Below are 24,334 nucleotides of genomic sequence, written 5' to 3'. Positions count from 1 at the left end.
ATTAGGTTAGGAAATTAGACATCTTGTCGAATTCTTTATATTTATATATCGTGAATCGACTAATAATGGTTTTATTATGTTGGCTGTTCAAGAAACTATTAAAATTGGCGAAATTTGAAGAAGTATTTAATGAATTATTAGCATTAAAATCACGATATTAAGTGGATTTCTAGTCATTAAGTCATTTAAAGAAACACAAATATAACCAAATTATTCCATTAGCAGATAGAAACATGTTTATAACACGTTACCAAGGTACATTTAGAATAAATTAAACTATGCACATGGTATAGAGTGTGAGCCCTACATTATTATAGTCATCACATACTAATGATTAGTTGCTAAGCACATAATGACCTAACCAAACCTAACCTAACAGCCTTTCCACGTCGATATTCTAATTAAATACATATGTGTTTGTACTGTCCAGTTTCAACAGTCCTGAAAATCGTATAAGGAAGGTCCTACATCGGAGCGATGATATAAATGTATTTTTAGTAGTCTACCTACTACGCCGATGGACCGTAATAATGGTATGATGAAAATCATCGAAAAAAAAAATGTAATATATTTCCTAACCTAACCTAACCTAGGATTGAATGTAGTATATTGAGGTAAGCTAATTTGGTGACCTGAGCTTAAAAATAAATGATGATGATGAATACCTCTACAAATAATTATTTGATCATCCGTCGTAGGTATCGCGACGTTATGTTATACGACTGCCGACTGCTGGTGTCGTGTTAGTTAAGCCTTAAACTTATGGTTATACGCATGTGATTATTTTATTTGTTTAGTATTGATTTACTAAATAAAGAAAAATGAAAAATAACACTTTTCTTTTCTTTGCCTATCCGTAAAAACATAATGATTGACAATTCGTTTTGTAATTTTAAATAACAGTTTTATTACAATTTATACAGCAGGGTTTTCAATCATTATTTGAATCGAATTTCATCATAAAGTTGTGAATAACGTGAATACTATACATCAACTTCAAACCACTTTCAGGCACGCTTCTTTTGTCACCGCATATCTTACAATGCGACCGCGATACTGATGAAGTGATGACTAGGTATGTAGACATCAAACATACTATAATAATTAATAATTTAACCATTACACCATATAAGAAATGAGGTTTTTAATTGGTTCATATTATATCTATAGTATAATTGATTAAATATGTATGTATATTTAATCGATGTTAGCACCTAAGTGTCTCCATATTTTTAATAGATAGTAATATTATTCTTATATGATTAAATGATGTAATCTGTATTTTACTGTTATGTAAAAAGTCCATCATCGTATTAATATTATGTGTGGAACGTGTGTTTCATATTTATATAAAACTATTGAAATAACATAGATTTTTTGAATTAGTTTGAAATCATTGTGTATAATTCCGATTAAAAAAAAAAGATGATTTTGATTTTATTTAACTATTGAAAAACGTGTCAAAGTATTTTTTTTTAGTATTAAATTGATTGGCTGTTATTCGTAAAAAAAAACAAAGATAGATTTAAAATTAACTGACATATTTTTAATTATAAAAATTAGTGAAAGAAAATAATGATTTTGTTATTATATAGCACAAAAAGAATATAGTACAAAATATATTTTTACATTAAAACATAACTTTATTCTAATTTATACATTGATAATATTCATAAAACATTAATTAACTAGAATCTACTAATTATATAGATCATTATTTACAAGATGAATTAGACGTATAGAATTAAGTAGTATTAAGCATATTGTATTGTGTTGTATATATATATATATATATATATAAAGTAAACGGTTTACATAATATTGGCAAGCAATTGATGAGTTTCAAACTTCAAACGTATATAATAATAGAGGCAAGACAGAAATAAATGATAATTTCGTGCTAGATATAAAAATTATATACATGTACATTATATAATTAATATCGTGAAATGACTTACACTAAAATGAAAAAAAAAAAAAAAACAATTGAACAAGTGACTAATAATAACACATTTAAATAATATATGTTCGTTATGGCATAACACATTATTTCTAGGGTACAAAAATGTAATATATATATATATATATATATACATACACACACACACACACACATATATATATATATATATATATATATATACGTTTAAAATAAAATAAATAAAAAAAAACATTCGCGCATGTTTTTCTTTTGTCGCTTCTATAACTGTGGTTACCGCATTGCGTTACATATATGAGCACTTAGTTTTGAACTGACGTGTGTTATGAACAACGTGATCAGTGTACACTGACCGGAGGTAAAAAGTCGCCACAGCGCGGGAAGTTTTCGGGGACCGGCGGTAGATCGGCGTGTGTCCCGACGTGGAGCACCAAATTCATACCGATCACGATATGGAACAAGAAGTGACAATGGAACAGCCAGTAGCCTGCGAACGAGTAAAACGTTTGTACTCGGTGAGTTATCAATATAAAATATACTGTTTAATATATTTATTTTATTTTGGCGCGACGCGCATGTCTAACAGTCTAATCGACGACGTTTACCTGGATTGTCGGCTCTGAATCGGAATACGACGTAACCGTTGTTGGGCACGGCTATCGTGTCTTTGAGCGGTGGCAAATTGAAATGCCTGTCTAAAAGTCCTCTTCTGTCCAGATCAAGAGCGTGTTTCAAGTTGATTTTCTTGACGTTCTTGTCGGGCGATCTTCCCATACCGATGACGTTGAACGAGTAACCGTGCAAATGGAACGGATGACTCAGATTTGGTTGTTGGACTAGAGAAAAACGATAATAACGACAATGTAGATTTGACATATTTTGTATATTATTGTATTGCGAGGTTATTTTAACGTTTAAATTACCTTCGTCGACCAACACGACTTCCACAACGGCGTGCCTAGGAATATCGACTTTGTGCGAACACATACAATTTCTGCCACAATTCGCTGGCTTGTTATCGCCGTTACAGAATAATTCTGGAGGTATATCATCGATCTGGGAGATCATCGGAGATCCCGGAGAGGTGTAAGAAATTTCATCCACCAAACTGATTACATGGTCTCCACCACCGGGAGCCACTACAAATTAAAAAAACAAATAATAAATATTTTTTGCTCAAATTATTGATAAATAAACATAGATAGTAATATTCAATCAAAATTATTAAATATTGCATCTTAATCAATTATTAACATTTTGATTGTTATATTGTATTACAATAAATTTAACGCACCCAAGTATTTATTATATTGATGCGGTTGGAAAAGTTCGTCAGGCCTGTAGAACAAGAATTTAAATGGCAAAAATATCTTTACGTCGGGTCTCTCTTGTAAAAGACCTTTGTCTACAGTTTTGGCGTTCTTCAGTTGGTTCACACAAATGGCATCAGTTCTGGGGCGATCACAAACAGCATCCAACGGGTTCATTACCTATTGCAAGATAGATCGTAGATAAATTAAAATCATATCGCAGGTATTCACTGTGTGGCTATTGATCAATATTCACTTACAACACCCTGAGGTAAACCAACATCGTAAGTAGGAGCCTTTGATTTCGGCTGATATGGTCCTCTCGCATATCTGAGTATGGCCAATTGTTGCACGCGTTTATTACCACATTCTCCAAGACCTCTGACTTGAATCCAATAGGCACCAACGGGCTGTTCTGCGTTAATGATGAAGTCGTATCTCTCTCCTACAGGTCACAATGAGATATACAATATTATGACAAAACACTCGACATTTTACGCGTGATAAATAATAATAATAATAATAATAAAAAAAAAACAATTAATCGGTTTGAACGTTACCCGAGAATGAAATGATTGTGTTGACGACCACCGGCTGTATAGGCTCTCCGTCCGTAGCGATTAGCACGAGCGGATGTCCTTGGATGGTAATTTGGGCCGGACAGACGGATGCTAGGGCGTTGATCATTCTGAACCTGTATCTCCTACCCGGCGTGATGGTAAAAGTTTCCAAAGGTGTGTTAGTACTGAATCCTGTGTTGGGGTCCTGTAATCGTATAGCAAGGTATTTTACTGTCCATTGTTATCTAAAAAAAAAGATTATTTATCCGCACTCACCGTGAATTGTCCTTTGCCATTGATCAATAGAGACTCGGGATCCTGACCGGTGTTTGCAGCTAATCTACCCGGGAATCGTTCCATTCCATTTTCGTGGAGCCAATCGGACAACAGTACCACGTGTGTGGTCAAATCGTAATCGTACAAGTGGCTGTTGGGATCTTGCGATGGCGGTTGTCGTACAACAATGCTACCGTAGATACCATCAATTTTTTGAAGTCCTAAACAAATGTAATAATAACGTTTGTAAATATCGAGCGATAAGAAAAAAGTTTTTCAGCATACTACAACTATTTCATTCACTAAAAAGTATGCGAAAAAAAATGTGTATGTTTGTTATATTATAATTAAAAATACAATTGCATTAAGAAATATATACAATATAATGTATATAATATGGGCCTCTCTGGCCCATGGCTGCTTTTAAGAAACTGATTATGTAACCGGAATTTTATTTGTACATATTCATTATATGTCATATGAAAATTTATGGCTTAAAGATTGAATCATTGTAACGAAATAATAAATGTGAATAGTAATTCGAACACCTTTTATGGTCGTCTGAGATTGAACGGCTGAACCAACCAACAGAGCATATTTCATAGATATTAAAATTGACGGTCGGTATTCGAACAGGCAATTAACGTTTGCACACCTTTATCATCAAATATTCAGATTATTATAATAACGAATTTAATTTTTGCACAAAAAATATTCAACTAAATTCGATTTAATAAAGGCAGAAAATAACATTTTTAATTTGAATGACACAATAACATGCTATTTAATATTCACATTTGACACTATTATTATTTAATTGCGAATTATTCGGCTTATATAACTATTAGTTGTTTTGTACAATTTTAAATAACTCATAATGGATAGCGATTATGTTAATTATTTTACACAAGAAAGTGAAGATAATTGAATGAACGAGTATTTGATGATGGTACTAACTATCAAATTATTATATGGTTTTATATTTATATTAACATATTTTATTTAACGATTGTGAAAGTTATGTTATTGTAGACAAATATAATTCAAAAGTATTTCCCTCGACTTGGGTCTATTTATAAACAATTTTTAAGAAATATTATATTATATACCTACAATTTACATGTACCACATAAAATAATATGTATAAATATACGTATGTGTCATATTTCCATTGATTTATTAAACTGTTTGTTATATTTTTCAAATGTAATAAATTAATTTAGTGTATACGAACTGGTGGAAAATATCTGAAACACTGTTAGAACACTGCATATTTTTGTAGATTGAGAGTTTTATTTTCGGCTATATGTGTAAATCACATTTTGCATTTAAATTTATTGGAAATTCATATTTTATATTTCTTGTCCATAAACCGTTTATTACAAGTGACTCTTCATTTTTAGTCTGATATTGATTGAAACATTTTAATTTAAGTGGTTTTGTTCAGATAATAATATAATGACTTTCACTAAATCGTAGGCAGGTATACTATACTACTAATATTACTACTACTACTACATTACATAATGTGTAGACACTATATCGTGGAACTAGAACTGGGTTAATGTGTGTGAATCACGGCCGGCCGGACAGGAATACCCGAACTATATATTATTATTTTTTTTTTTTAATATGAATTTGAACTGATCACGCATAATACGCACGGTACGCCTATTGTTTATTTTCAAAACAAAAAATCGTAAATCCTGATCGACTGTCTATGGTATACTGGCGCAGTGGCGCGTAGGTAAATAATGTTATATCGCACGTCGAGTGCATATTATTATTGTTATATAGACGCGACCGGAGCACGATGCACATTGTATGCACTATGCGAGTGCGTTACAAATCAAATAACACCATACGAGTTGCTACGACGAGTTGTCGAGTTGTGTTTTTGACGGTCAACTCGAGACTTACCGGAATGGGCGTGCCAGAAATGCGTGCCGCTGTTGGTGTCGAATTGGTATCTGAACGTGTTTCCTTCGTGAATCGGACACTGGGTGACGTACGGGACACCGTCGTAGTATTGAGTTCCTTTCTGGTGAAGTCCGTGCCAATGGATCACTAATTCCATACCGTGCATGTGGTTCAACACGTCGATGACGACCTTGTCTCCCTCGCAGACCTGTAACACGCGCGCGGAATACAAAGGAACGGTGAGTGAAACAAATAAAAAAACCACGTCGAGAAGAAAATACAATATGACGTACGATATCGTAACACATAATAATAATATGTACGTCAACATGTGTTATTACAATATATACCTGTATACTTGGACCGGGCAACATACGATTCACAGCCAACATTCCTCTTTCGACACCGTCAGCTAATATGCACTGACAATGGCTCCACAAAGAATTGGTAGCGTTTGGCGTACACACTTGACAAGCTCTATATTATTATGTTCAAACAAAAGAAATGTGTGTTACCGTTTAAAACGTGGCAAAATAATAATAATAATAATATGATGATGATGATGATGATGATAACGAACGGATCACTAAATCGAAAACCGACGGTGGGAATGTTGTAACGCGTTTATTAGAACACCTATAAATATATACGCGCGTATGTACAGGTATAGAGCGAGTGACGTCTATTATGTTCCGTTTTTAATGTGCTTAATGATAAGTTACACGTACTCATAGGTGTATGGGGACCGGTACGACACCGGAGACGACGAAATGATATAATAGTGTTAGATGCTTACGCTCCCAGTACGTTGTATAACTCTGCGGTGAAATGATAATAACATATTCTGGGTGGCTCTCCTTCGCGACAAGCTCTCGCGCATTCTTCGGGTGACGAAAGTTCAGAGTTCTTACGCAATTCTTCGAGACCTCTCTTGTCGAAGTCTAGTGACGAATATCCCAACGGCGGCAGATTACCGTGCGACGGTTCAGAAATACCTTTTGAAAAGAAAAAGAAAACAACACGTTTATCAAAAAATATTCGTTATTATTATGTTGATTTTTTTAGATCACTCACTTCCAAACCCGGAGAATGTGGCTGGATGAGTTTGTACAAGCCCGTGGGCCGACGGGAAATAGTCTTCTGGCCGAACATAGGCCGAGTCATCTTCTTGTGCGTTTTGAACATGTCCCGGTGTCCAATACGACTCTGCAGTTGCTTGATCGTTCGATTCACCTCCTGAACATAAATAATAATTATACGATTATTAATAACCGAAGTGCTGTAAACAAATAATGGTGCGTATGCATAGTTCATTGAGACGTAAAAAATACAATTAGTATTCTTCTATGTATACATGTAGTGTACGCCTACACGATTTCTATGTTTAAAAAGAAAAACGATTTAATGCTTTGTTGTTGTTACAAACCGAGCCATTAACCAATATTATCGTAACAATACGAAAAATACGGTTTATCTGTCCGATGTATGTATAAAGATAAACGCACTGTTTCATTGCTCAAAAATATCGATTATATAAAAAAAAAAAAAACATTTAGGTTTTCCATTCATAATAGTAATTTAATTGTAATCCTGCTTACACGAGTTACGGATTAACTGGTGTTTGTATTTCCTAAAACGTACGTTCTAAAACGTGAACAAGAATAAAACATACATACATATATAAGGTGTATATATACATTATATGTGTATGAAAGGTAATCGGAATGTTACGGGCATAAAGGATATGTACCTATATAATATACACACATTACAAACAATGTTTCAATAGTTCTATACAAAACCGTTTACTGTCGTAATAAGTCTAACGTTTGCAATATTGTATTTGCGTATTCAAATAATATATAATAATATCTATAATATGACCATATACGCTTGTATACACACGCAAGTGATTTATTACAAAATTATTATTATTATTCGAGATCAACTGATATACGATTACAACCCCGAAAGAACGCGGTTGTCCGCACACGACTTCCAGTTGGTTTAATTTACGTTGAAAAACACATTATAGTTGAACGCAACGGTATTATATTGCTGATTTCGAAACACGGACAATAAATATTATTGTTATCATAGTTATTATAATTTATAACTATTTGTTGAATTAAAAGTCAATCGTATCATTGGTATTAATTTTTAAAAGAACTCCTGATAGACACGTATATTATATTATTTTTTTCAGTTAATAATTTATTATTCACAAATAAACACTAAATACTGTATAAGTAATAAGTATAATATGGTTTGAAAGAAAAAAACGCATGACAAGTAGATATTTATTATTAATTTAAAGATATCATAAATCAAATCACTTACTCGAGTATATAGTAAATAATTTACTGATAATTTATACGCTTTGAAATTAACGGTTAGAACCAATTATTTAAATTTAAAAATGAATTAAACAAGCTGTAAACATAAAATGTTTTAGAAAAGTTTCCAGTCGGGATAACGAAAATACCATGTAATATTTCATTATTGTGTACCTATATTATTATTTTGTTATATTTCCGTACAGTTTTTTTTTTTTTTTTTTTTATATATTGAAACGAGTGTAATACACACCTGTGGCTAGGACGGCTAGGTATATAATATAATATTATTAAAAGTTTTAAGAAATAATTTCGTCAAATAATTACCTTTTTTTACCAATTAATACAGTACATATATTATTATTAAAATTTTTTTTTTATTTGTCACATGCAATATGTAAAATATACGTTATAATATTACAAATATTATTTATTCACGGTCTGCAATTGTACGTTGCATTTTCCCAATACAAAAATCGTGGGGAAACAGTGTGGAGTGCTTATTCGAAGAGAAATAAATTTAAAATATTGTATTTGATGAAGGATCACAATAATATGTATATTAAATTATGTTTAAAATGTTAATAATATAATATAGTGATTGTATTATTATTTTTATTCAGCTGTTTTTATTAGAGTTAACTCACAGCTCGGAAAAAAATATTACAGGGGCAGAGCTTATATTAGAAATTAGTGTATCGACAAAGAAGCTATAACAAGTTTAATGATTTATTTTACATTTTAAATGTATGAATAATTGAGTTTTCTATTTGTTTTCAAATCAAAGAGGATCGTTTTTATTTTTGCGCTTTGCCACTTATCATTTACTGCAGTCATAATTCAAATTATTGAATGTAGATCAAAAAGGTTTTGTTTTTAATCTATTATTTTAATTGCACACAAATTCGGTGATAAAGTAGTGCGTATAGTTATAAATGTTATAATACTATGTCATATTAGGTCTGTATTGGTTTTAAAAACGTTTAAATATATCTAATTCGTAACCGTTTGTGGTTAAAATAATGAACATATTATCTCATTCGTCACCTTTCATTATTATCATAATTATGTTAATATATTATTTATCTTTCGATTGCGTAATAGACTATTATTATTTCCTTACAATGACAATTATTGTGCACGGGCTGATATTCGCATAACCCGGAAATCAAAATCTCGCAATCTCTCACCCCGCGCTGTAATCGTTTTGATATTTTTGTCTCGGAATAGGTACGTCATCATACATGCTTGACTATTACTATGGTGCTGTTATTTATTCAGTGTACAATTCATATTGTTATTGCATTTATATATCGTAACTCTTAAATATGTTATGTAAAACAGAACAATATATACGCATATTAAATCATATACAATATACACCTATATGGTATACTCCGTTAAAAATTAAAGATCAAGATTGAAATCCAAATTTAGGCTGCAATAGAAATTTGTAATAGATTTTACTAAAATGGAGTTGTCGTAAAAACTAGATCGTAATATTATTATTATTCGCAGATCACAGCACAGTGATTTAAGATTATTGTTTGTATAAATACGCGACCCGATGAAAGTTAAGCGAAAAAGATCCATGGCATGATTGGACTTGAGTTCCTCGATAGATGAAACAATTAATAAATATGATATTTCGAAGTGAGATTGGTTTGATTAACCGCATTTTTGAAAAATTGACGAATACTAATTTTAAAACGTAGAAATTTTAACGAATCGTCATAAAAATATTATTGACCTCAAATAAGACAAATTCATGTAATGCTATAATGCGAATAAGATTTTATTGTTTAAAATTTTAATAATATTTTAAAACGGTCTAATATTTTGGAAAATATCATTACAGCATATTGTAACATGTTATAAGGGTAAACAATTTCATAGCATTTATTTATTGATTGTAGACTTGACGTTTTTTAGTCTGGCGGCCATTTTTTGATTGGCGTTTAGTATATCTTTAGCTTGCCTTGCTTGATTTATAGCTGTACTAGATTTTCCTGCTGGTGTTTGAAATGAAGATCTAGGGCGTCTAGACTTTGTCATTGCTGCATCAATTTTCTTCTTAACTATTTTGTTGTTCATATTAATTTCCCAGTTTTGTTGTTTTGTAAACAAACGATTGACTTGCGCACTATTACTATAAGTTGTATTATTATCCCATTGCTTTCGTTGTTTAACTCCGGATGTTTGCGAAGTAAACTCGGGCGGATTCATCTTATATCTTAAAATTGTATTTTTTTTTTAAATGTTGTAAATTAATGTTTTTTATAACGAACAAAGCAGGAATTGAAACTGAATTCATGCCTCAATCAACAACTCGATTGTCTTCAATTTACATAGTTACTCAGATGTATTTACAAACTACATTGCGTTAATTCTCTATTAAAATAATATACGTATTAGCTGTTCATATTCAGTTAGTTACCCGACCAACAAAATATTATGCATTGTATATTATCCGTATTCGATGACTAATGAGTAATACTTCTCAGAGTTCAATATTAATCGATTTTAGCGGGAATCGTGATATATGTGTATTGTGTATACAGTATCTATAAAATAATTTAATTTTGAGATCCAAGAAATATTCATTAATTATCATAGTATTTACATAATATGGTATATAAATTATGAAAATGTGTAATATGAAATTATTGTACAGTTAACTATAAAAAATATTGGAAACGGTGCGAAGGCTGCAGGACGATTATCCACAGGGCGGGCATTCGTTTAAAATTGAGATATTAATTATTAGAAGAGCAAACAGAAATACAGTGAAATTTTTTCCTTTGGTATGTTTGCATTCTTCTTTAACCGGAATTTTATACATTGCTAGTAATAACGACTTTTTGACCAGTTTAAAATAAATATAGATTATTATTGCTATATAAATATAAAAATGATAGTAATAAATAAAAGAAAAAAAATTTCCGGGCACGCGCCTATAGTGAAATTGTGTAATTAACGGTAGAGGACGACCGACGGTTTCTATAATACTCTCAAAACGTCTTATTATCGTAAGATAGTAAATTGCCACAGTAATAGCAAATGGCATCACTAAAAAATAACACGAAATCCGGTTCGGACGTGTAGAAATCAAAGACGCGCGTATTTTTTTTTTTTTATTTTAAAAGAAAATAACCATCATTTTCCATTATGTAGAAAAGTCTACAACCATTTTATGATGTGAAAAATATATCATTACACTGCACGAATCAGTCCGCATAATTTCCGAATGTATTAATAATTCATAGAAGTTTTTTATTTTCGTCAGTCTATATAACGATCATGAACTTACGGCTTTTAGATTTCAAACCGATCCGTGAGGATTTTGTTTGGATAATTTATTTACTCTTTGGCGACGTGAAAACAGTGTTCTAAAAGTTTCGTTACGGTCACACACTGAGTTTGTCAAATTCCAAAAATTACTAATTTATTAGTATATTATATGGATAATATATTCGTACACTATACAATACGGTATAGTATAATAATAATCATAATAATTATAGTTAGTACCTAAATAAAAATAATTGAATTCAGTATTGTTATAATGTTGAAAGGTGTATAGTGTATACTATACAATGTATAATATTTGATTTTGTAATATCATATAAACGTAAAATAATTTGATAAAATAATTTTTTTTTTTGTATGTATTTTGTTATGGATTTATAGTTTTATTAAATTTTCAGCCTTGGCGTTAAGAATTGTATTACGCCAAACAATAAATTAATGGATTTCATTAACCATAAATTAGTTAATTTTACGCCTATAGTTATTCGGAAAATAATATTATTATGCTCTCAGTGATTTAGGAATTTTAATTTTGTTTTTATACATAATATATAATATTATTTCAAATACTATTTACCTATCGCGTGTATAGAACATATAGTAGCTGATATTTTATGTTGTGTTCGTCCGTCGCGAGTCGTTATAATAATTATGAATATCATTGTTGGTTTTATAAAATAATTCCCTATACCTATAAGATATATACTATCGAAATATGTAATTTGTTATATAAATATACGCGTCACAATTTTGAAATGTAAGTATTGGCATGAACAAATCCTATTTTGTTACGAATTACAGTGTATAGGATATAGGTACCCATTCGAATAGCATTTTAAATAAAAGCCAGTGGAAAATAATTAAATAAAATTGTAATAAACTGCATGGCCATGTATACAAAAAAATTGTAATTCGCATTTTATAACATTTTAGTATAAAGTATACTTTTATTTTGTTACAAAAATAGTTAGTTTTTAGACTATTTACAGTAAGTTGTTATCTATATTGCGTTTTAAATTATTTATCACTATTACTATACTAGTATATGACATGTTATAATAAACGAGTACTGATTACTATAGCTGTACATTAATAGCATTCACAAAAGATATAGTTTTAGTCTTCATTAATTACATTTTTATTTAACCGCACAAACCGGATGTCGATCGTATTTGAAACTTTCTAAGCATTTATATTAGATTTGTACAACAGCCCTCGAATGTAGCTAATTCGAAATAACGTTAAAAAATCTTATAAAATGATGTCTTGCAGGACGCGTGTCGTACCCGAATTATGTTTAAAAAAATAAACAAATAAAGTTATTGGTTTTTCAAGATGGCATATAAATAAATTTAATATTTATTTATAAATTCAACCGTATTATGTATATTGTACTTTGTTATACAAAATTTAAATTTGTTACAATATTAAGTATTCGGTTATGAATTTATGATGAATTACCTTTTGTTCTACATAGTGTTTATTCTCATTTACTAGTAAATAAATAACTTGTAATGCTTCATAATAAAATATTATTACTTTTATTCAACCTACATGTTTCATTTAGTTAAGGATTGGTGTGTATTTATCTTATATCATATAGAAATGTTTTGATTTATTCCAATTGAACCTAAACGTGTTATGAATCAATGTTAATTTTTAAATATATTTATGTACTTAGTTTTTAAAATCAGTCGTAGTAATATCTAATCAAAATGTATTTGAATTGAAATTATTACATTTTAACGTACGAGTTAATAACTAAATTAATAACAATATTTAATTTTATTATAATATTTTTAAAATTACTCTAAAAAACGGTGCCCAGTATATAATGTTTAAGTATCTGAACTGTATACATGTAGGGTAGGGACATTCTAATCCGAATTGTCGATGTTTTAAAGTAGATATAAAGTAATAACAAGTTTCACACGTTCTGTATAATTCCATTAAATCGTGACTTGGCTACTATTCCGAAAATGTACATAAAAAAATAAAATAAAAATCACATCTATTCAATAGCCGGCACAGTTTATTCGATATTTCTCTCTCCCCCTACTCGCCCGACCTCCACTCTGAAAACACAATCGATCAGTGACATCGGACATCCATCGATCAATGTGTACTTTGACCACACGCCAAATTTCACACTCCTATTGGCACCCACGACTAGCGGCAGGGGCATACGTGATTAGTTTCACTTGCATCGAACCGCGGCACCCGGGCAATGTGAATTTCTCCAGGTTAATCATAGCTGTAGAAAATATCATGTTGCAACCGAACGGAAGCTGATATAGCTTTAAATTGTTGGTAAAAAATGCAATAATAATAATAATAATAAAAAGCATATTTTGCAACGAATCTATTAAACGGTTTAGTTTTTATTCATATTCGTGATAAATGTATCTTTTACCTGCTTAGTGCCTATCTATAGCTTATAGGTACCTATGTAGTTGCTTTCATAATATTTTATCTCTCCGTTTGATCGGCCGTACGTATTGTTTTATTTTATTCAAACATATTTTTTTACAGAATAATGTTATGTTATTTTGAGAAATTCTTTAGTGAAAGTGCTTACTTAAATATGTAATATTTTAATATATTTTTATGTACTTGTATATATCATTATACTTACCAAATGCATATGTATCGTGATATACGTTTTAATAATATTTTATTGCATTATATTATTATAATATTGTCACTATAACGATACACCTATAGGTGCAACACTATAGGTAGGTACTATATACTATACGAATTTATGTTACCGTTATTATATGTTTATATATTACTATATTTCTTAAACGATAATGTTTCTTAGTATTAATTTTATTTAAAAATTATTCATCATGGATGAATTTCAGTTATTGTTTCAGCGTTTAAAAACTTAACATCAAATTTCACGTATGCACTTGGTACGTTTTATAATAATAATATAATGATTTTAAATTTCAAAAACGGATTACCTACTTATTAAGATAGTTCATACAGTCCACAATCCATTCCTGAACCCATCATTAATATTTGATGTCACTATCTTTGTATCTATTAATTGTCCTCTTTAAATATGAACCGCTTACCGGTGAAAATTAATGATATGTTTGACCGGCATTAGGAATTGTATTGTGGTTATTTGTTTTAAATCGTTAAGAAAAGATATTACAATACAGTATATTTAATGATAGTACCATAAATACGCAATTACACGGGTAATATCAAATGCGCAGCGGGATTACTGGTAATTAATTACTTCAGAGACACACGTATCAACTTATGTGTATAAATGCAAACCACAATAGAAAATTTAACAAAATATATTTTTGGGTGGTTTTGTTTAAGACCGTATTTAAATCGGCGTTTATCAATTACGGTATACAGCGACTGCGCCAAAAATTATTTTTTTTTTTTTTTTTATTAAAAATACAAAAACTGTCTTTAATTTAAGAGTTAATACGTTACAAAATTATTAAGTTGTACGGCCGTTGCAACTATATTGTAATGTCAATTTTTACTTTTCTAAAAAAATTAAATGAAAATAAGAAAAATGTCTAGCTAGATACCTATTATTATACACTTATAGAACTAGAAAATCCGAAACGCAAAAACAGATTCGTCAGTTCTAAAATCAATGATAATAGACATTAACATTACACACAAAGTATGTATTTTTAGGAATCGTTTGTGCAATTGACCCACAACAAAGTATTACAAATTTACAATGATCGATGCTAATAGTGCTATTTAGATAAGATACATTATTCGCTGAACATATTATATTACTCCAATGAAGTATTGTAAAACTATATTGGCGTCACACAAATATATTTCATTTGTATTTTACTATTTTATAATGCTTATAAAATATATTGTTTCCGTAGAGTTCATTGTTGGTAACAATTTTATATCATGCTACTATTTTTACATTAGACTTTGTATACTATTGATAATGGAGGTTATGATAATATGAAATATTTTAAATAAGATTTGGCAACAAACGATACATGTGACGGTAAAAAAAGAGAGATTTTAAATGTTATTGAAAATAAAAAATAAAACGTTCAATAATAAGCGAAAAAACATTGTAGGGCACCTTTTACGACTGACCGCCATGGTAGAATTTTAATTCAGGTTTTGAACATTTTTCAGGTTTCATTGTGCTTTCCCTTTATTGACGTCATTTTTAAGCCTCAAAACTTGCTTTAACTCTCACTCAATATCATTATAAAGTTTATTAATCTTGCAAAGAAATTAAAATGAAAAAATTTTTCCCGAGCACCGTTATAATAATGCATTTAAGTGTTTTTACGTCAAACATTATTATGTTTGTGTTATAATATTAATAACGATTCTTCTTTTTATACATTTTAATATAAATAAGTTCAGCAATTCTTGTAATTACAAGTAATTCAGGTTTTGTTATAAACTTATAACTTGTTGGTTATATTTTGATAAAGCTCCGTAATAACGCAGACTACTCATTATTATTACATATTATACCGATAAAAACTATAAAGTAATCTGCACGGTTTAATGACGTGATGGAACACTCAGTAAAGTACTCTTAAAACGTTTCAATAAATTCTTAGAAGCTGAGTTGATGATATGTATTTTTTTATAAATCGATATAGTATTTTAAAGTGTTTCTTTTTCAGTATTTTGCTTTTTATTCGTGTCATTATTTTGTAGACTATACCCCAATATTTATACGCTTTATTATTAGGTATTGTGCATTGAGTTGAACGTTTTAAAGCTATATAATAATTTAATCAGCAGTATTAAATAATAATATATTATGTTGGTTATTAATTAATATTATAATTAATTATCTAACTTTATTAAAATTATATTTCTTATCTCTTACCGTAATAGGTAGGTAATATAATTATATAATCGGTGAAACTGTTAATTTTTTTAAATTATAAAAAACACTCTTATACATACAATATGTTAGTTTATTTGGATATTCATACCAATAATACGTTTCAATTTGTTTTAGAATAGTTATTTGAATAGACATGTTGACATTAATCATTCATAGTACTGAATAATATAATATAGTGTAAAATATAAACTATTGTTGTGTCGTATATCAGTAAATAATGCAGAAGCTATGTCGAAGATTATCCAATGTGACGTTATTATTGTTATTACGTTAGTAGCGTAGGTATATATATATATATATATAAAGATATAAAATAAAACCGCAATGGCACAAAATTTAATGGCCTATGGTTTCGGAACACTTTCTTCGATGGTTTTCGAGTTCATTTAAATTCTTAGCTGAAACAAAATTATCCTACGTACGCACCTGGTCGTAGCATTTCACCAGTATTAAAAATAACTGTATATTTTTTTTATATACAAAAACGATTAAACTGAATACACCTATCGCATATTTCTGTATATATTACTCACACGCACATGCCGTACACGTGCAAACAAACACGTGCACTCACACACCACACGCTTATGTTTCACTCGTACACGCGCATTTAAAAATATGTAATAGTTTATTATAACTAATTCGTATCAATTGGTAACTTAGTATGATTTAAAAGTTGATTAAACCTAACGTATCTAAATATACGTGTCATCGCTATTTTTTTTTTTTTTATAATTAATAAATGGATGGTTTGAATTTAAAGTTTTATTTTATCAGTTCTTGCATATTAAGTACGTTAAGAATTTCTTTTCGTATTAATAATAAAAAAAAAAAAAGTTTAAAGTAATCGTGTATAACTGAATATTATTAATATAACTAGGTACCTGTAAAACGGGTCTGTTGTCAAAATTCTACTGCCGCTTTTTTAATAAAGAGTTATTATCTCTTAAGATTAAGTTAATGCATTTTGCCAGTTTTATATTTAATCAAAATAATATTTATTTCGTCAAAATGTAATATTTATCATTTAATTTCATGAAATAATCTAAGATGATATAATTCGTGTGATGTAAACTCCAATATTCAGTTAGAAAATTATGTGTTCCTAAATGTCATTATAAAAATAAGTGAAATATTGAAATGATCTTAAAAAAAATCCATTTTAGTCGTTATAATTAATTCATACTATATATATATTATAAATTATAATGAATATATTATAAATTATAATATAATTATAAGTTATAACGGTTAATGCCGTCCATGCCAAGTATAAGTGATCCTACACGATAGCACATGGCGACGGAACTGGTTTTGTAGTTTCCCATTTGTAGACAACGGTATATCTAATATCAATATTAATGTTCTCAAAGAAAATAATATTATTAAACTACGCGATATAGAAGTATAAAAATTGTTAAACTAAACTGCGAATAGTATAATATTGTCGTCCGTATACCTATATCGTCGTACGAATATAGTTGTTTTACACTGAAATATTAATATTATAGATATAGGTACGGTATCCAAATAACTAATGGGCTTGACAAATTTAAAATACATTTTGTCGGATTGCTCAACATCTAGAGTACTAGAAAATAGACAAATATATACATACACACGTGCATACATACATAATTTTATTCTGAAATATAATATTTTTGTTGGTAAAAAAAAAAAAAAACATTTCGTTTGTAACGCATACTAGATCAAATCCGCAGAAGTGCACAACAATAACATTAATAAGTAATAACGAACATGCGTGTGCCTTTTAGCACCTAAATATTTCATAATACGCGTAAAATTTGCCGTGGAATGTTCAAGGCAAACATAGTGTACTTGTTGTCGTTACATATAATACATTATTATCCATAATATATTCTATCAAAACAAACATTGACACTGTCATTAACTGTCCACAGATCCATGGCGAATCGTTTAAACGCACGTCAAAGACAACCGATTGAACAGAAAACAAAAGTGCGTTAAATCGTTTATCGATGTAATATATTGTAGTGTCTCGATCGGTCACAATCGATTCGTTACCTTTATGCATTAGAATTGACTATAAGTTGGGAAAAGATTCACGCACGTGGTCATAGCACATATAATAACAGACGTGTTCACCGTACACACATTATAATACCGTGTGTTTTGTTTAAGTAAGCACTAAATACATTTAAACACATGTAAACATGCGCGCGATCGCATACAACATTCTAATAATATTTATCATGACCAATAATCGCCAGTTCATAATAGTATATAATAATATGTATTATGCACCAGTGTAAAACTATGTAGTATATATTATAAGGTCAGATTATAGCGATTACGAGACGACCGTTTAAGTCTCCGCGGCGAGTAAACATCGCATTACAGTCCGTCATTAATATGATTATTATATTATTATAGCTGCCTACAATAATAATTGTGTAAATCGCGGTTAAGATGGATATTTGATAATGTGTCAACGAACGGCGAAAACGATTAGGAATTATTTGTAAATAGATAATTAACAAAAAATAAAACTATCAGTATCAGTACACGTGCTGACGACAGAGCGAAATAGACTGATAATCAAACCTTAACCCTACGATGGAGTAACGTTTCACAATATTTCACACCATTACGTTGTTCCGCAGTTAATCGTGTGAAAATGACAATTGATTTTCTTTCTCAATACTATTATCATAGTGCAACCTCGTTTCAATAAATAACCCATTTTATAATTTAGTTCATTATCATCAATTCATTTATGCGGATAATGGATATATCATAGTATTCGTATTAAATATGATGATACAGACAAAATATTAGGTTTAGGTTCACGAATTTCCTTTCATCTTCCTTAGCTATTTGTTTGCATGTTTACGCGTGTTTTGTGAAATTCGTATTTGTTAATATCACACAAAATGATTAATAATATGTTAAATCATTCACAGCAACAATGCGATATCCTTGCCCTAAATATTTAGCGTTCATGGTAAAATGTATCGGATTCGCGACCTTTGACCCGCAGACTCACCGCTGCAGCGGTGAGCGTTATATCCGTAAATATTATTCAGGTTTTTGACGAAGATTGGATTCACCTTCAAAACGGAATTTAAAAATACTGCTGCAGCACATATGCGGGTACAATACACGGGGTATTGAATTGATGAGAGTTCTATTGCGACTATAAATGCCATATAATGCTATATCGGGTTTAATTTGTTGTCATGACGGAAATTCAATCATAGCTTCACAGTTGGTGATCCTTGTTTATGTTATGACTTGATATATATATATATAAAAATATGATGTACATTGATATATCATATATATATATATATAATATTATACATACACATAATATATAATAATCATATATATATATACCAAGGTATGTTATATAAATACAGAAAATAGAGTTGATGAAAAAAAAAAATGAAAGTATTTGATATTTCTTTACATTTATGTTTCGACTGTTTTCTGAGGAGTGGTCTATCTTTTTCATATAAAATAGTCTACGAGACTATGGGCCAGAATCAGAAATAATAGAATCGGAAAGGAAAAGAAAAGTGGCCGGGTCTTCAACGCATGGTAAGACAATTACGCGGGCACCAAGTCAAAAATAATAATTACAATTGGTGTATCATTATGTTTTAGGTATTGAATAAAACAAATCAAAACACAGGTCTTACCTACATTTCAATTTAACACGCGCAATCAAACAAAGCAACATGTTTACTTAATTCTAATAACTCGGACATGGTTATTTTCCCCAGTAATCTGGTGATAATAATTGTATTATAAAGTAAAATTAATAAATTATATTTTATCTACCTTGGAAATTATCATTATACAGACGTCTTATTATACTATTAAACGCCATAACATCATACAGGTAACATTAAAATAATAACGACTTAAATACGTATTTATGATAGTTACATATTTTCACAAATAATAATACTTGTGTAAGTAATTTATTAAACGTGCAACGTGTATGTACTATTATGTGCAGCAGGAACTGTGCATTCCGCGGTAAGTACCCATATAACATTTAAATGCTGTTTTAAATTTGATTGGCGATTCGTGACAATGGTATTATGTGTTTTCACATATTACTATATTGTGATGTATCTATATGGTTAGAAATATTTAAACGCGATTTCAGCGTAAAGCTGATAATTTTTTTAAATATGCATCCTATACAGCGGCCTTTAATTATTTTAAATATCAGAAATAACACGTGGTTCTTAATAAATAAAATATTATTTTTGTCGTTGTTTAAATTCGGTTTGGTTCGATAGCTAAGAAATTTAAGTAGGAAACACTCGTCAGTAATAAAATAAAATTAACGAATAAATAGCATATCAAATGTTAATTTAATTTTTTTTAGCAAATTCTTATATAATTTATTAGTTCAAGAGGGTTTTCAAAAATATTCTTTTTTTGTTGGCCATTTCTTAATCGATAGTCTAAAACCACTTAAGTGCGCGTGTTTTGTCTATGATGTGAATCCAAAACATCCGTGATCACTTGTACGTATTATTTGGCTATTCAGCACTCTAATATAAGGCGTATATATATCTTTCCGATTCGTTTACCAACGTGTCAACGGATTTACAGGTTCGTTTTTGATTTTATACTAAAATGTGTAATGTCCGTGTATTCCTATTGTTTTATGAGTTATATGCCTATATATGTTATATGTCATATGTATATATGTTATGCGACACATTTAATCTTCACCGTTGTTCAGATTCACTTTCTATTCATTAAAAACGTCGTTATAATACGTATATTAGTTAGAAAGCAGGTTTGATACTATACCGATCAGTTAGACGACCAGTCAACGGTCAAAATAATAATTCAATTACGTAAAATAATGTTACTGGGACGCAGTTGCGGAAAACGACAAACTTCTGTCTCTATTTTCACTGAACACAATAGCCGGCGATGGGTTCCATCGCTCCGGCGTCAATATATACGTGACGATTATCACAGCAGCTGTAGATAATATAGTAATTATTATTACTAATGCTCCGCAATATATTTTTTAACGGCGATCACTGTATGGATTTTCGAAGAATATATATTATTTTCTCGTAATAATATGCAAATATCGGTTTATAATATATTGACACTCTGACCGGGTCTAGGTCAAACCATGTCGATAATTGTTTTTTTTTAAATTTTTTTTTATTCTAATTGTTACATTATTCCCCATCAGACCACCAAGGATCACTAGCGGTACCCTCGTGTATATATGAACGATTGCAATATCGACTCTGACCGTGACACGGAAAAGCATGTACACAAGGAACCCGGCGCAGCGTACCTGGTGGCTAGTTGCGACAGTCACGATTCGCATGTAACGCGGTATCGAGGTAGGTCCGCGAAAGGCCCGGCGCGCTATACCGCCAGACCAGCCGGTGTATGACGTAGAGTATGGACGCATAGAAACAAATCAAAATGGAAAGAAAATGTTATGTGGTAAGGAAAATGCAAGTCTATAACGTAGTATTATGATCGCACCGTTCGCTCGTGACTTGCGTAGTCCCGATTTGCTTGTTCCGTGCGCGGAGCAACGGCCAATACGGCCGCCATCATCTAACGTTGCGCACGAGGCACTATACATCGTCAACAATATAATCACTGTATGATTACAATAATATTATTAATAAACCTCCAGTCGTTTGAATTCGAAACAAACAGCAGACGAAAATAATAATAATGTTAGTATAAAAAAAGAAATATGCAGATAAATTGCTCCCGGAAACGATAAAGTGTAGTTTTCAGTGATGATATCATGACTTTTTCGATAAAAATATATAATATGCCGTTTTGGGCACATTCATATCAAAAATAATATCATATTACAAGCTACAACTATAATACGTATAAAATGCACAGGCAGAGTGTTATTTTTAATAAATATAAATTGGCGCGTGGTCTTGAGTTTTCACTTTATGTCTCTATTTAAATTTTTTACGCATCGAAATCGTTCATCTCGTTAAATGTGTATTACAAGCAAAATAATAGTGTATAGATAGGTATAATACCTAATATAGTACATTATGTTATAATGATGTTCTTGACAATTGAAAACTATTAGATGTTGAATGCGTACTAAAGAAAATTATATATATATATATTGGAAATTAAATAATTCTTCCGCTAGTTATATTATTATGATGTTAATACCTATACTATTGTTAATGTCACTTCGAAGACCATCGCGAGTTATTATAATGTCATCGTAAATCGAATCGCGTTGACCGCCGTTTCCCGCCACCGAACTGCGGAATAATAATATTATCATCTTACCAAGATGTCTTTATTCCTCGTTTGGTTATAAATTTAAATATATTTTTAGGATTATTCATTTTCTAATTTTCTACTTTTTTTTTTTTTTAATAATAAAATGAGTGCGTTAAAATAAGTAAAAAATTTGATTTTTGTAAAAGTTGGAGACTTCAACGAACGTGAATATTTTTATTCACAATTATGTCTATCACTACTTAAAACTGCACGATCTTAAGTATTTGATCAATGTGCATTATTATATATACCGAGTGTTCATGAAGTTGAAAACCCTTAATTACAATATGCATATTTTAATACCTATACATAGAGCAATAACAGTTAGCAGCAAGCAGCTGTACATTTTTTATGTAAAATATTTTTTATACTCTCATTAATCATTATCATAATATTATCGTTGTTATTAGTCTCAATCAGTCTAATTTTCGTTTTAAATTTTTTTTAAACACTGCATTTATATGCATATTATATAAATCAAATAAAAATGGAATAACACAATAACTGTATACAAGCGCGTATTATACTGATACATTTCTAAAATGCATATAATATTTACCGGTTCTAATTATTATTACCTGTTCGTTTCTTGACTCTAGTCCCAGCGTACATTGTGGAATTTTCCATATTGGTGTGTGTAAGGACTATGGTCGATTCTGCGGGAGCCGGCGCCAGGTATAATACCGCGGACAACACGGCCAAACACCACACATGGTAATGATGCTTCATTTTCACGGGAGCGTAACTACTGCAGTCCAATAAAAATGAAAACTATATAAGAGAGAAATGAAACAAAAACGACGTCGATAATACCGACGGCGGCGGTCGTCTACCGATGTGATGAGCTCACATGAAATGACACTGCGCGTGTTTTTTAATCGCTATTTATCTTTAGTTTTTTTTTTTATCGCTACTATAACGTCTAAGTGTCGAGAAGAAAAATTAAATATATTTTTTTGTATATATTTTGTTTTACTTTCAACGAACGAGAGACGGACGATTAATATAATATTATTACTACGTCGGCGTCGACGGCAGCGGTGGCCGGAAACCGTTCGACTCGGGAAGAAAGACTGCGGGTCCTCGTGTCGGACCAACACTCGCGAATGGACTGAATTTCTTGTTGGCTGCGAATAATTTACTAGATACTACTCTCTTTTAACGACCTCACCGCCGCCACTGCTGTCGCTACCGCCACCGCCGTTTGCACGCTGCAGCGCCGCGGTCTTCGCCTTTCCATTTCTTCGTCATCGCCCAACTCCGTCGGCCTTCCGTTTATTATTATTAAACGTAATGTATAACAATTATTCATTTTTTTTTTCTTAAACGTCTGTATTTGGTATAATACGATAAAAGGTTGTAGAGGTATATCTACCTACATCATGTAAACGCGTATAATAGGTATGCTATTCGTATGCGTTTGGAAAATGTCGAGTATTCGTGTAATTCTGAATAGATAAACCCGCACGTGTTTACAGCGACCATCA

The 24,334-nt window shown here is 30.4% G+C and overlaps 1 protein-coding gene across 1 annotated transcript; it reads right to left on the bottom strand.

The window, feature by feature from the left end:
• Positions 1-1,759: 1,759 nt before the first annotated feature.
• On the bottom strand, positions 1,760-23,962 carry LOC113551493 (laccase-5-like). The gene is made up of 12 exons (XM_026953764.1): positions 23,426-23,962; positions 7,080-7,241; positions 6,802-7,000; positions 6,356-6,482; positions 6,006-6,213; positions 4,086-4,306; positions 3,810-4,014; positions 3,510-3,694; positions 3,234-3,429; positions 2,863-3,078; positions 2,545-2,775; positions 1,760-2,426 (listed from the first exon to the last, which is right to left on the bottom strand). The coding sequence occupies exons 1-12, from the start codon at positions 23,574-23,576 to the stop codon at positions 2,278-2,280; spliced, it is 2,250 nt and encodes a 749-aa protein (XP_026809565.1). The 5' UTR covers positions 23,577-23,962; the 3' UTR covers positions 1,760-2,277.
• Between the last annotated feature and the right edge of the window lie 372 nt (positions 23,963-24,334).

The sequence above is a fragment of the Rhopalosiphum maidis genome, chromosome 1 (genome assembly GCF_003676215.2).
Source record: "Rhopalosiphum maidis isolate BTI-1 chromosome 1, ASM367621v3, whole genome shotgun sequence".
Classification (NCBI taxonomy): Eukaryota; Metazoa; Arthropoda; class Insecta; order Hemiptera; family Aphididae; genus Rhopalosiphum; species Rhopalosiphum maidis.
This window is presented reverse-complemented; position numbering and strand designations above follow the sequence as displayed.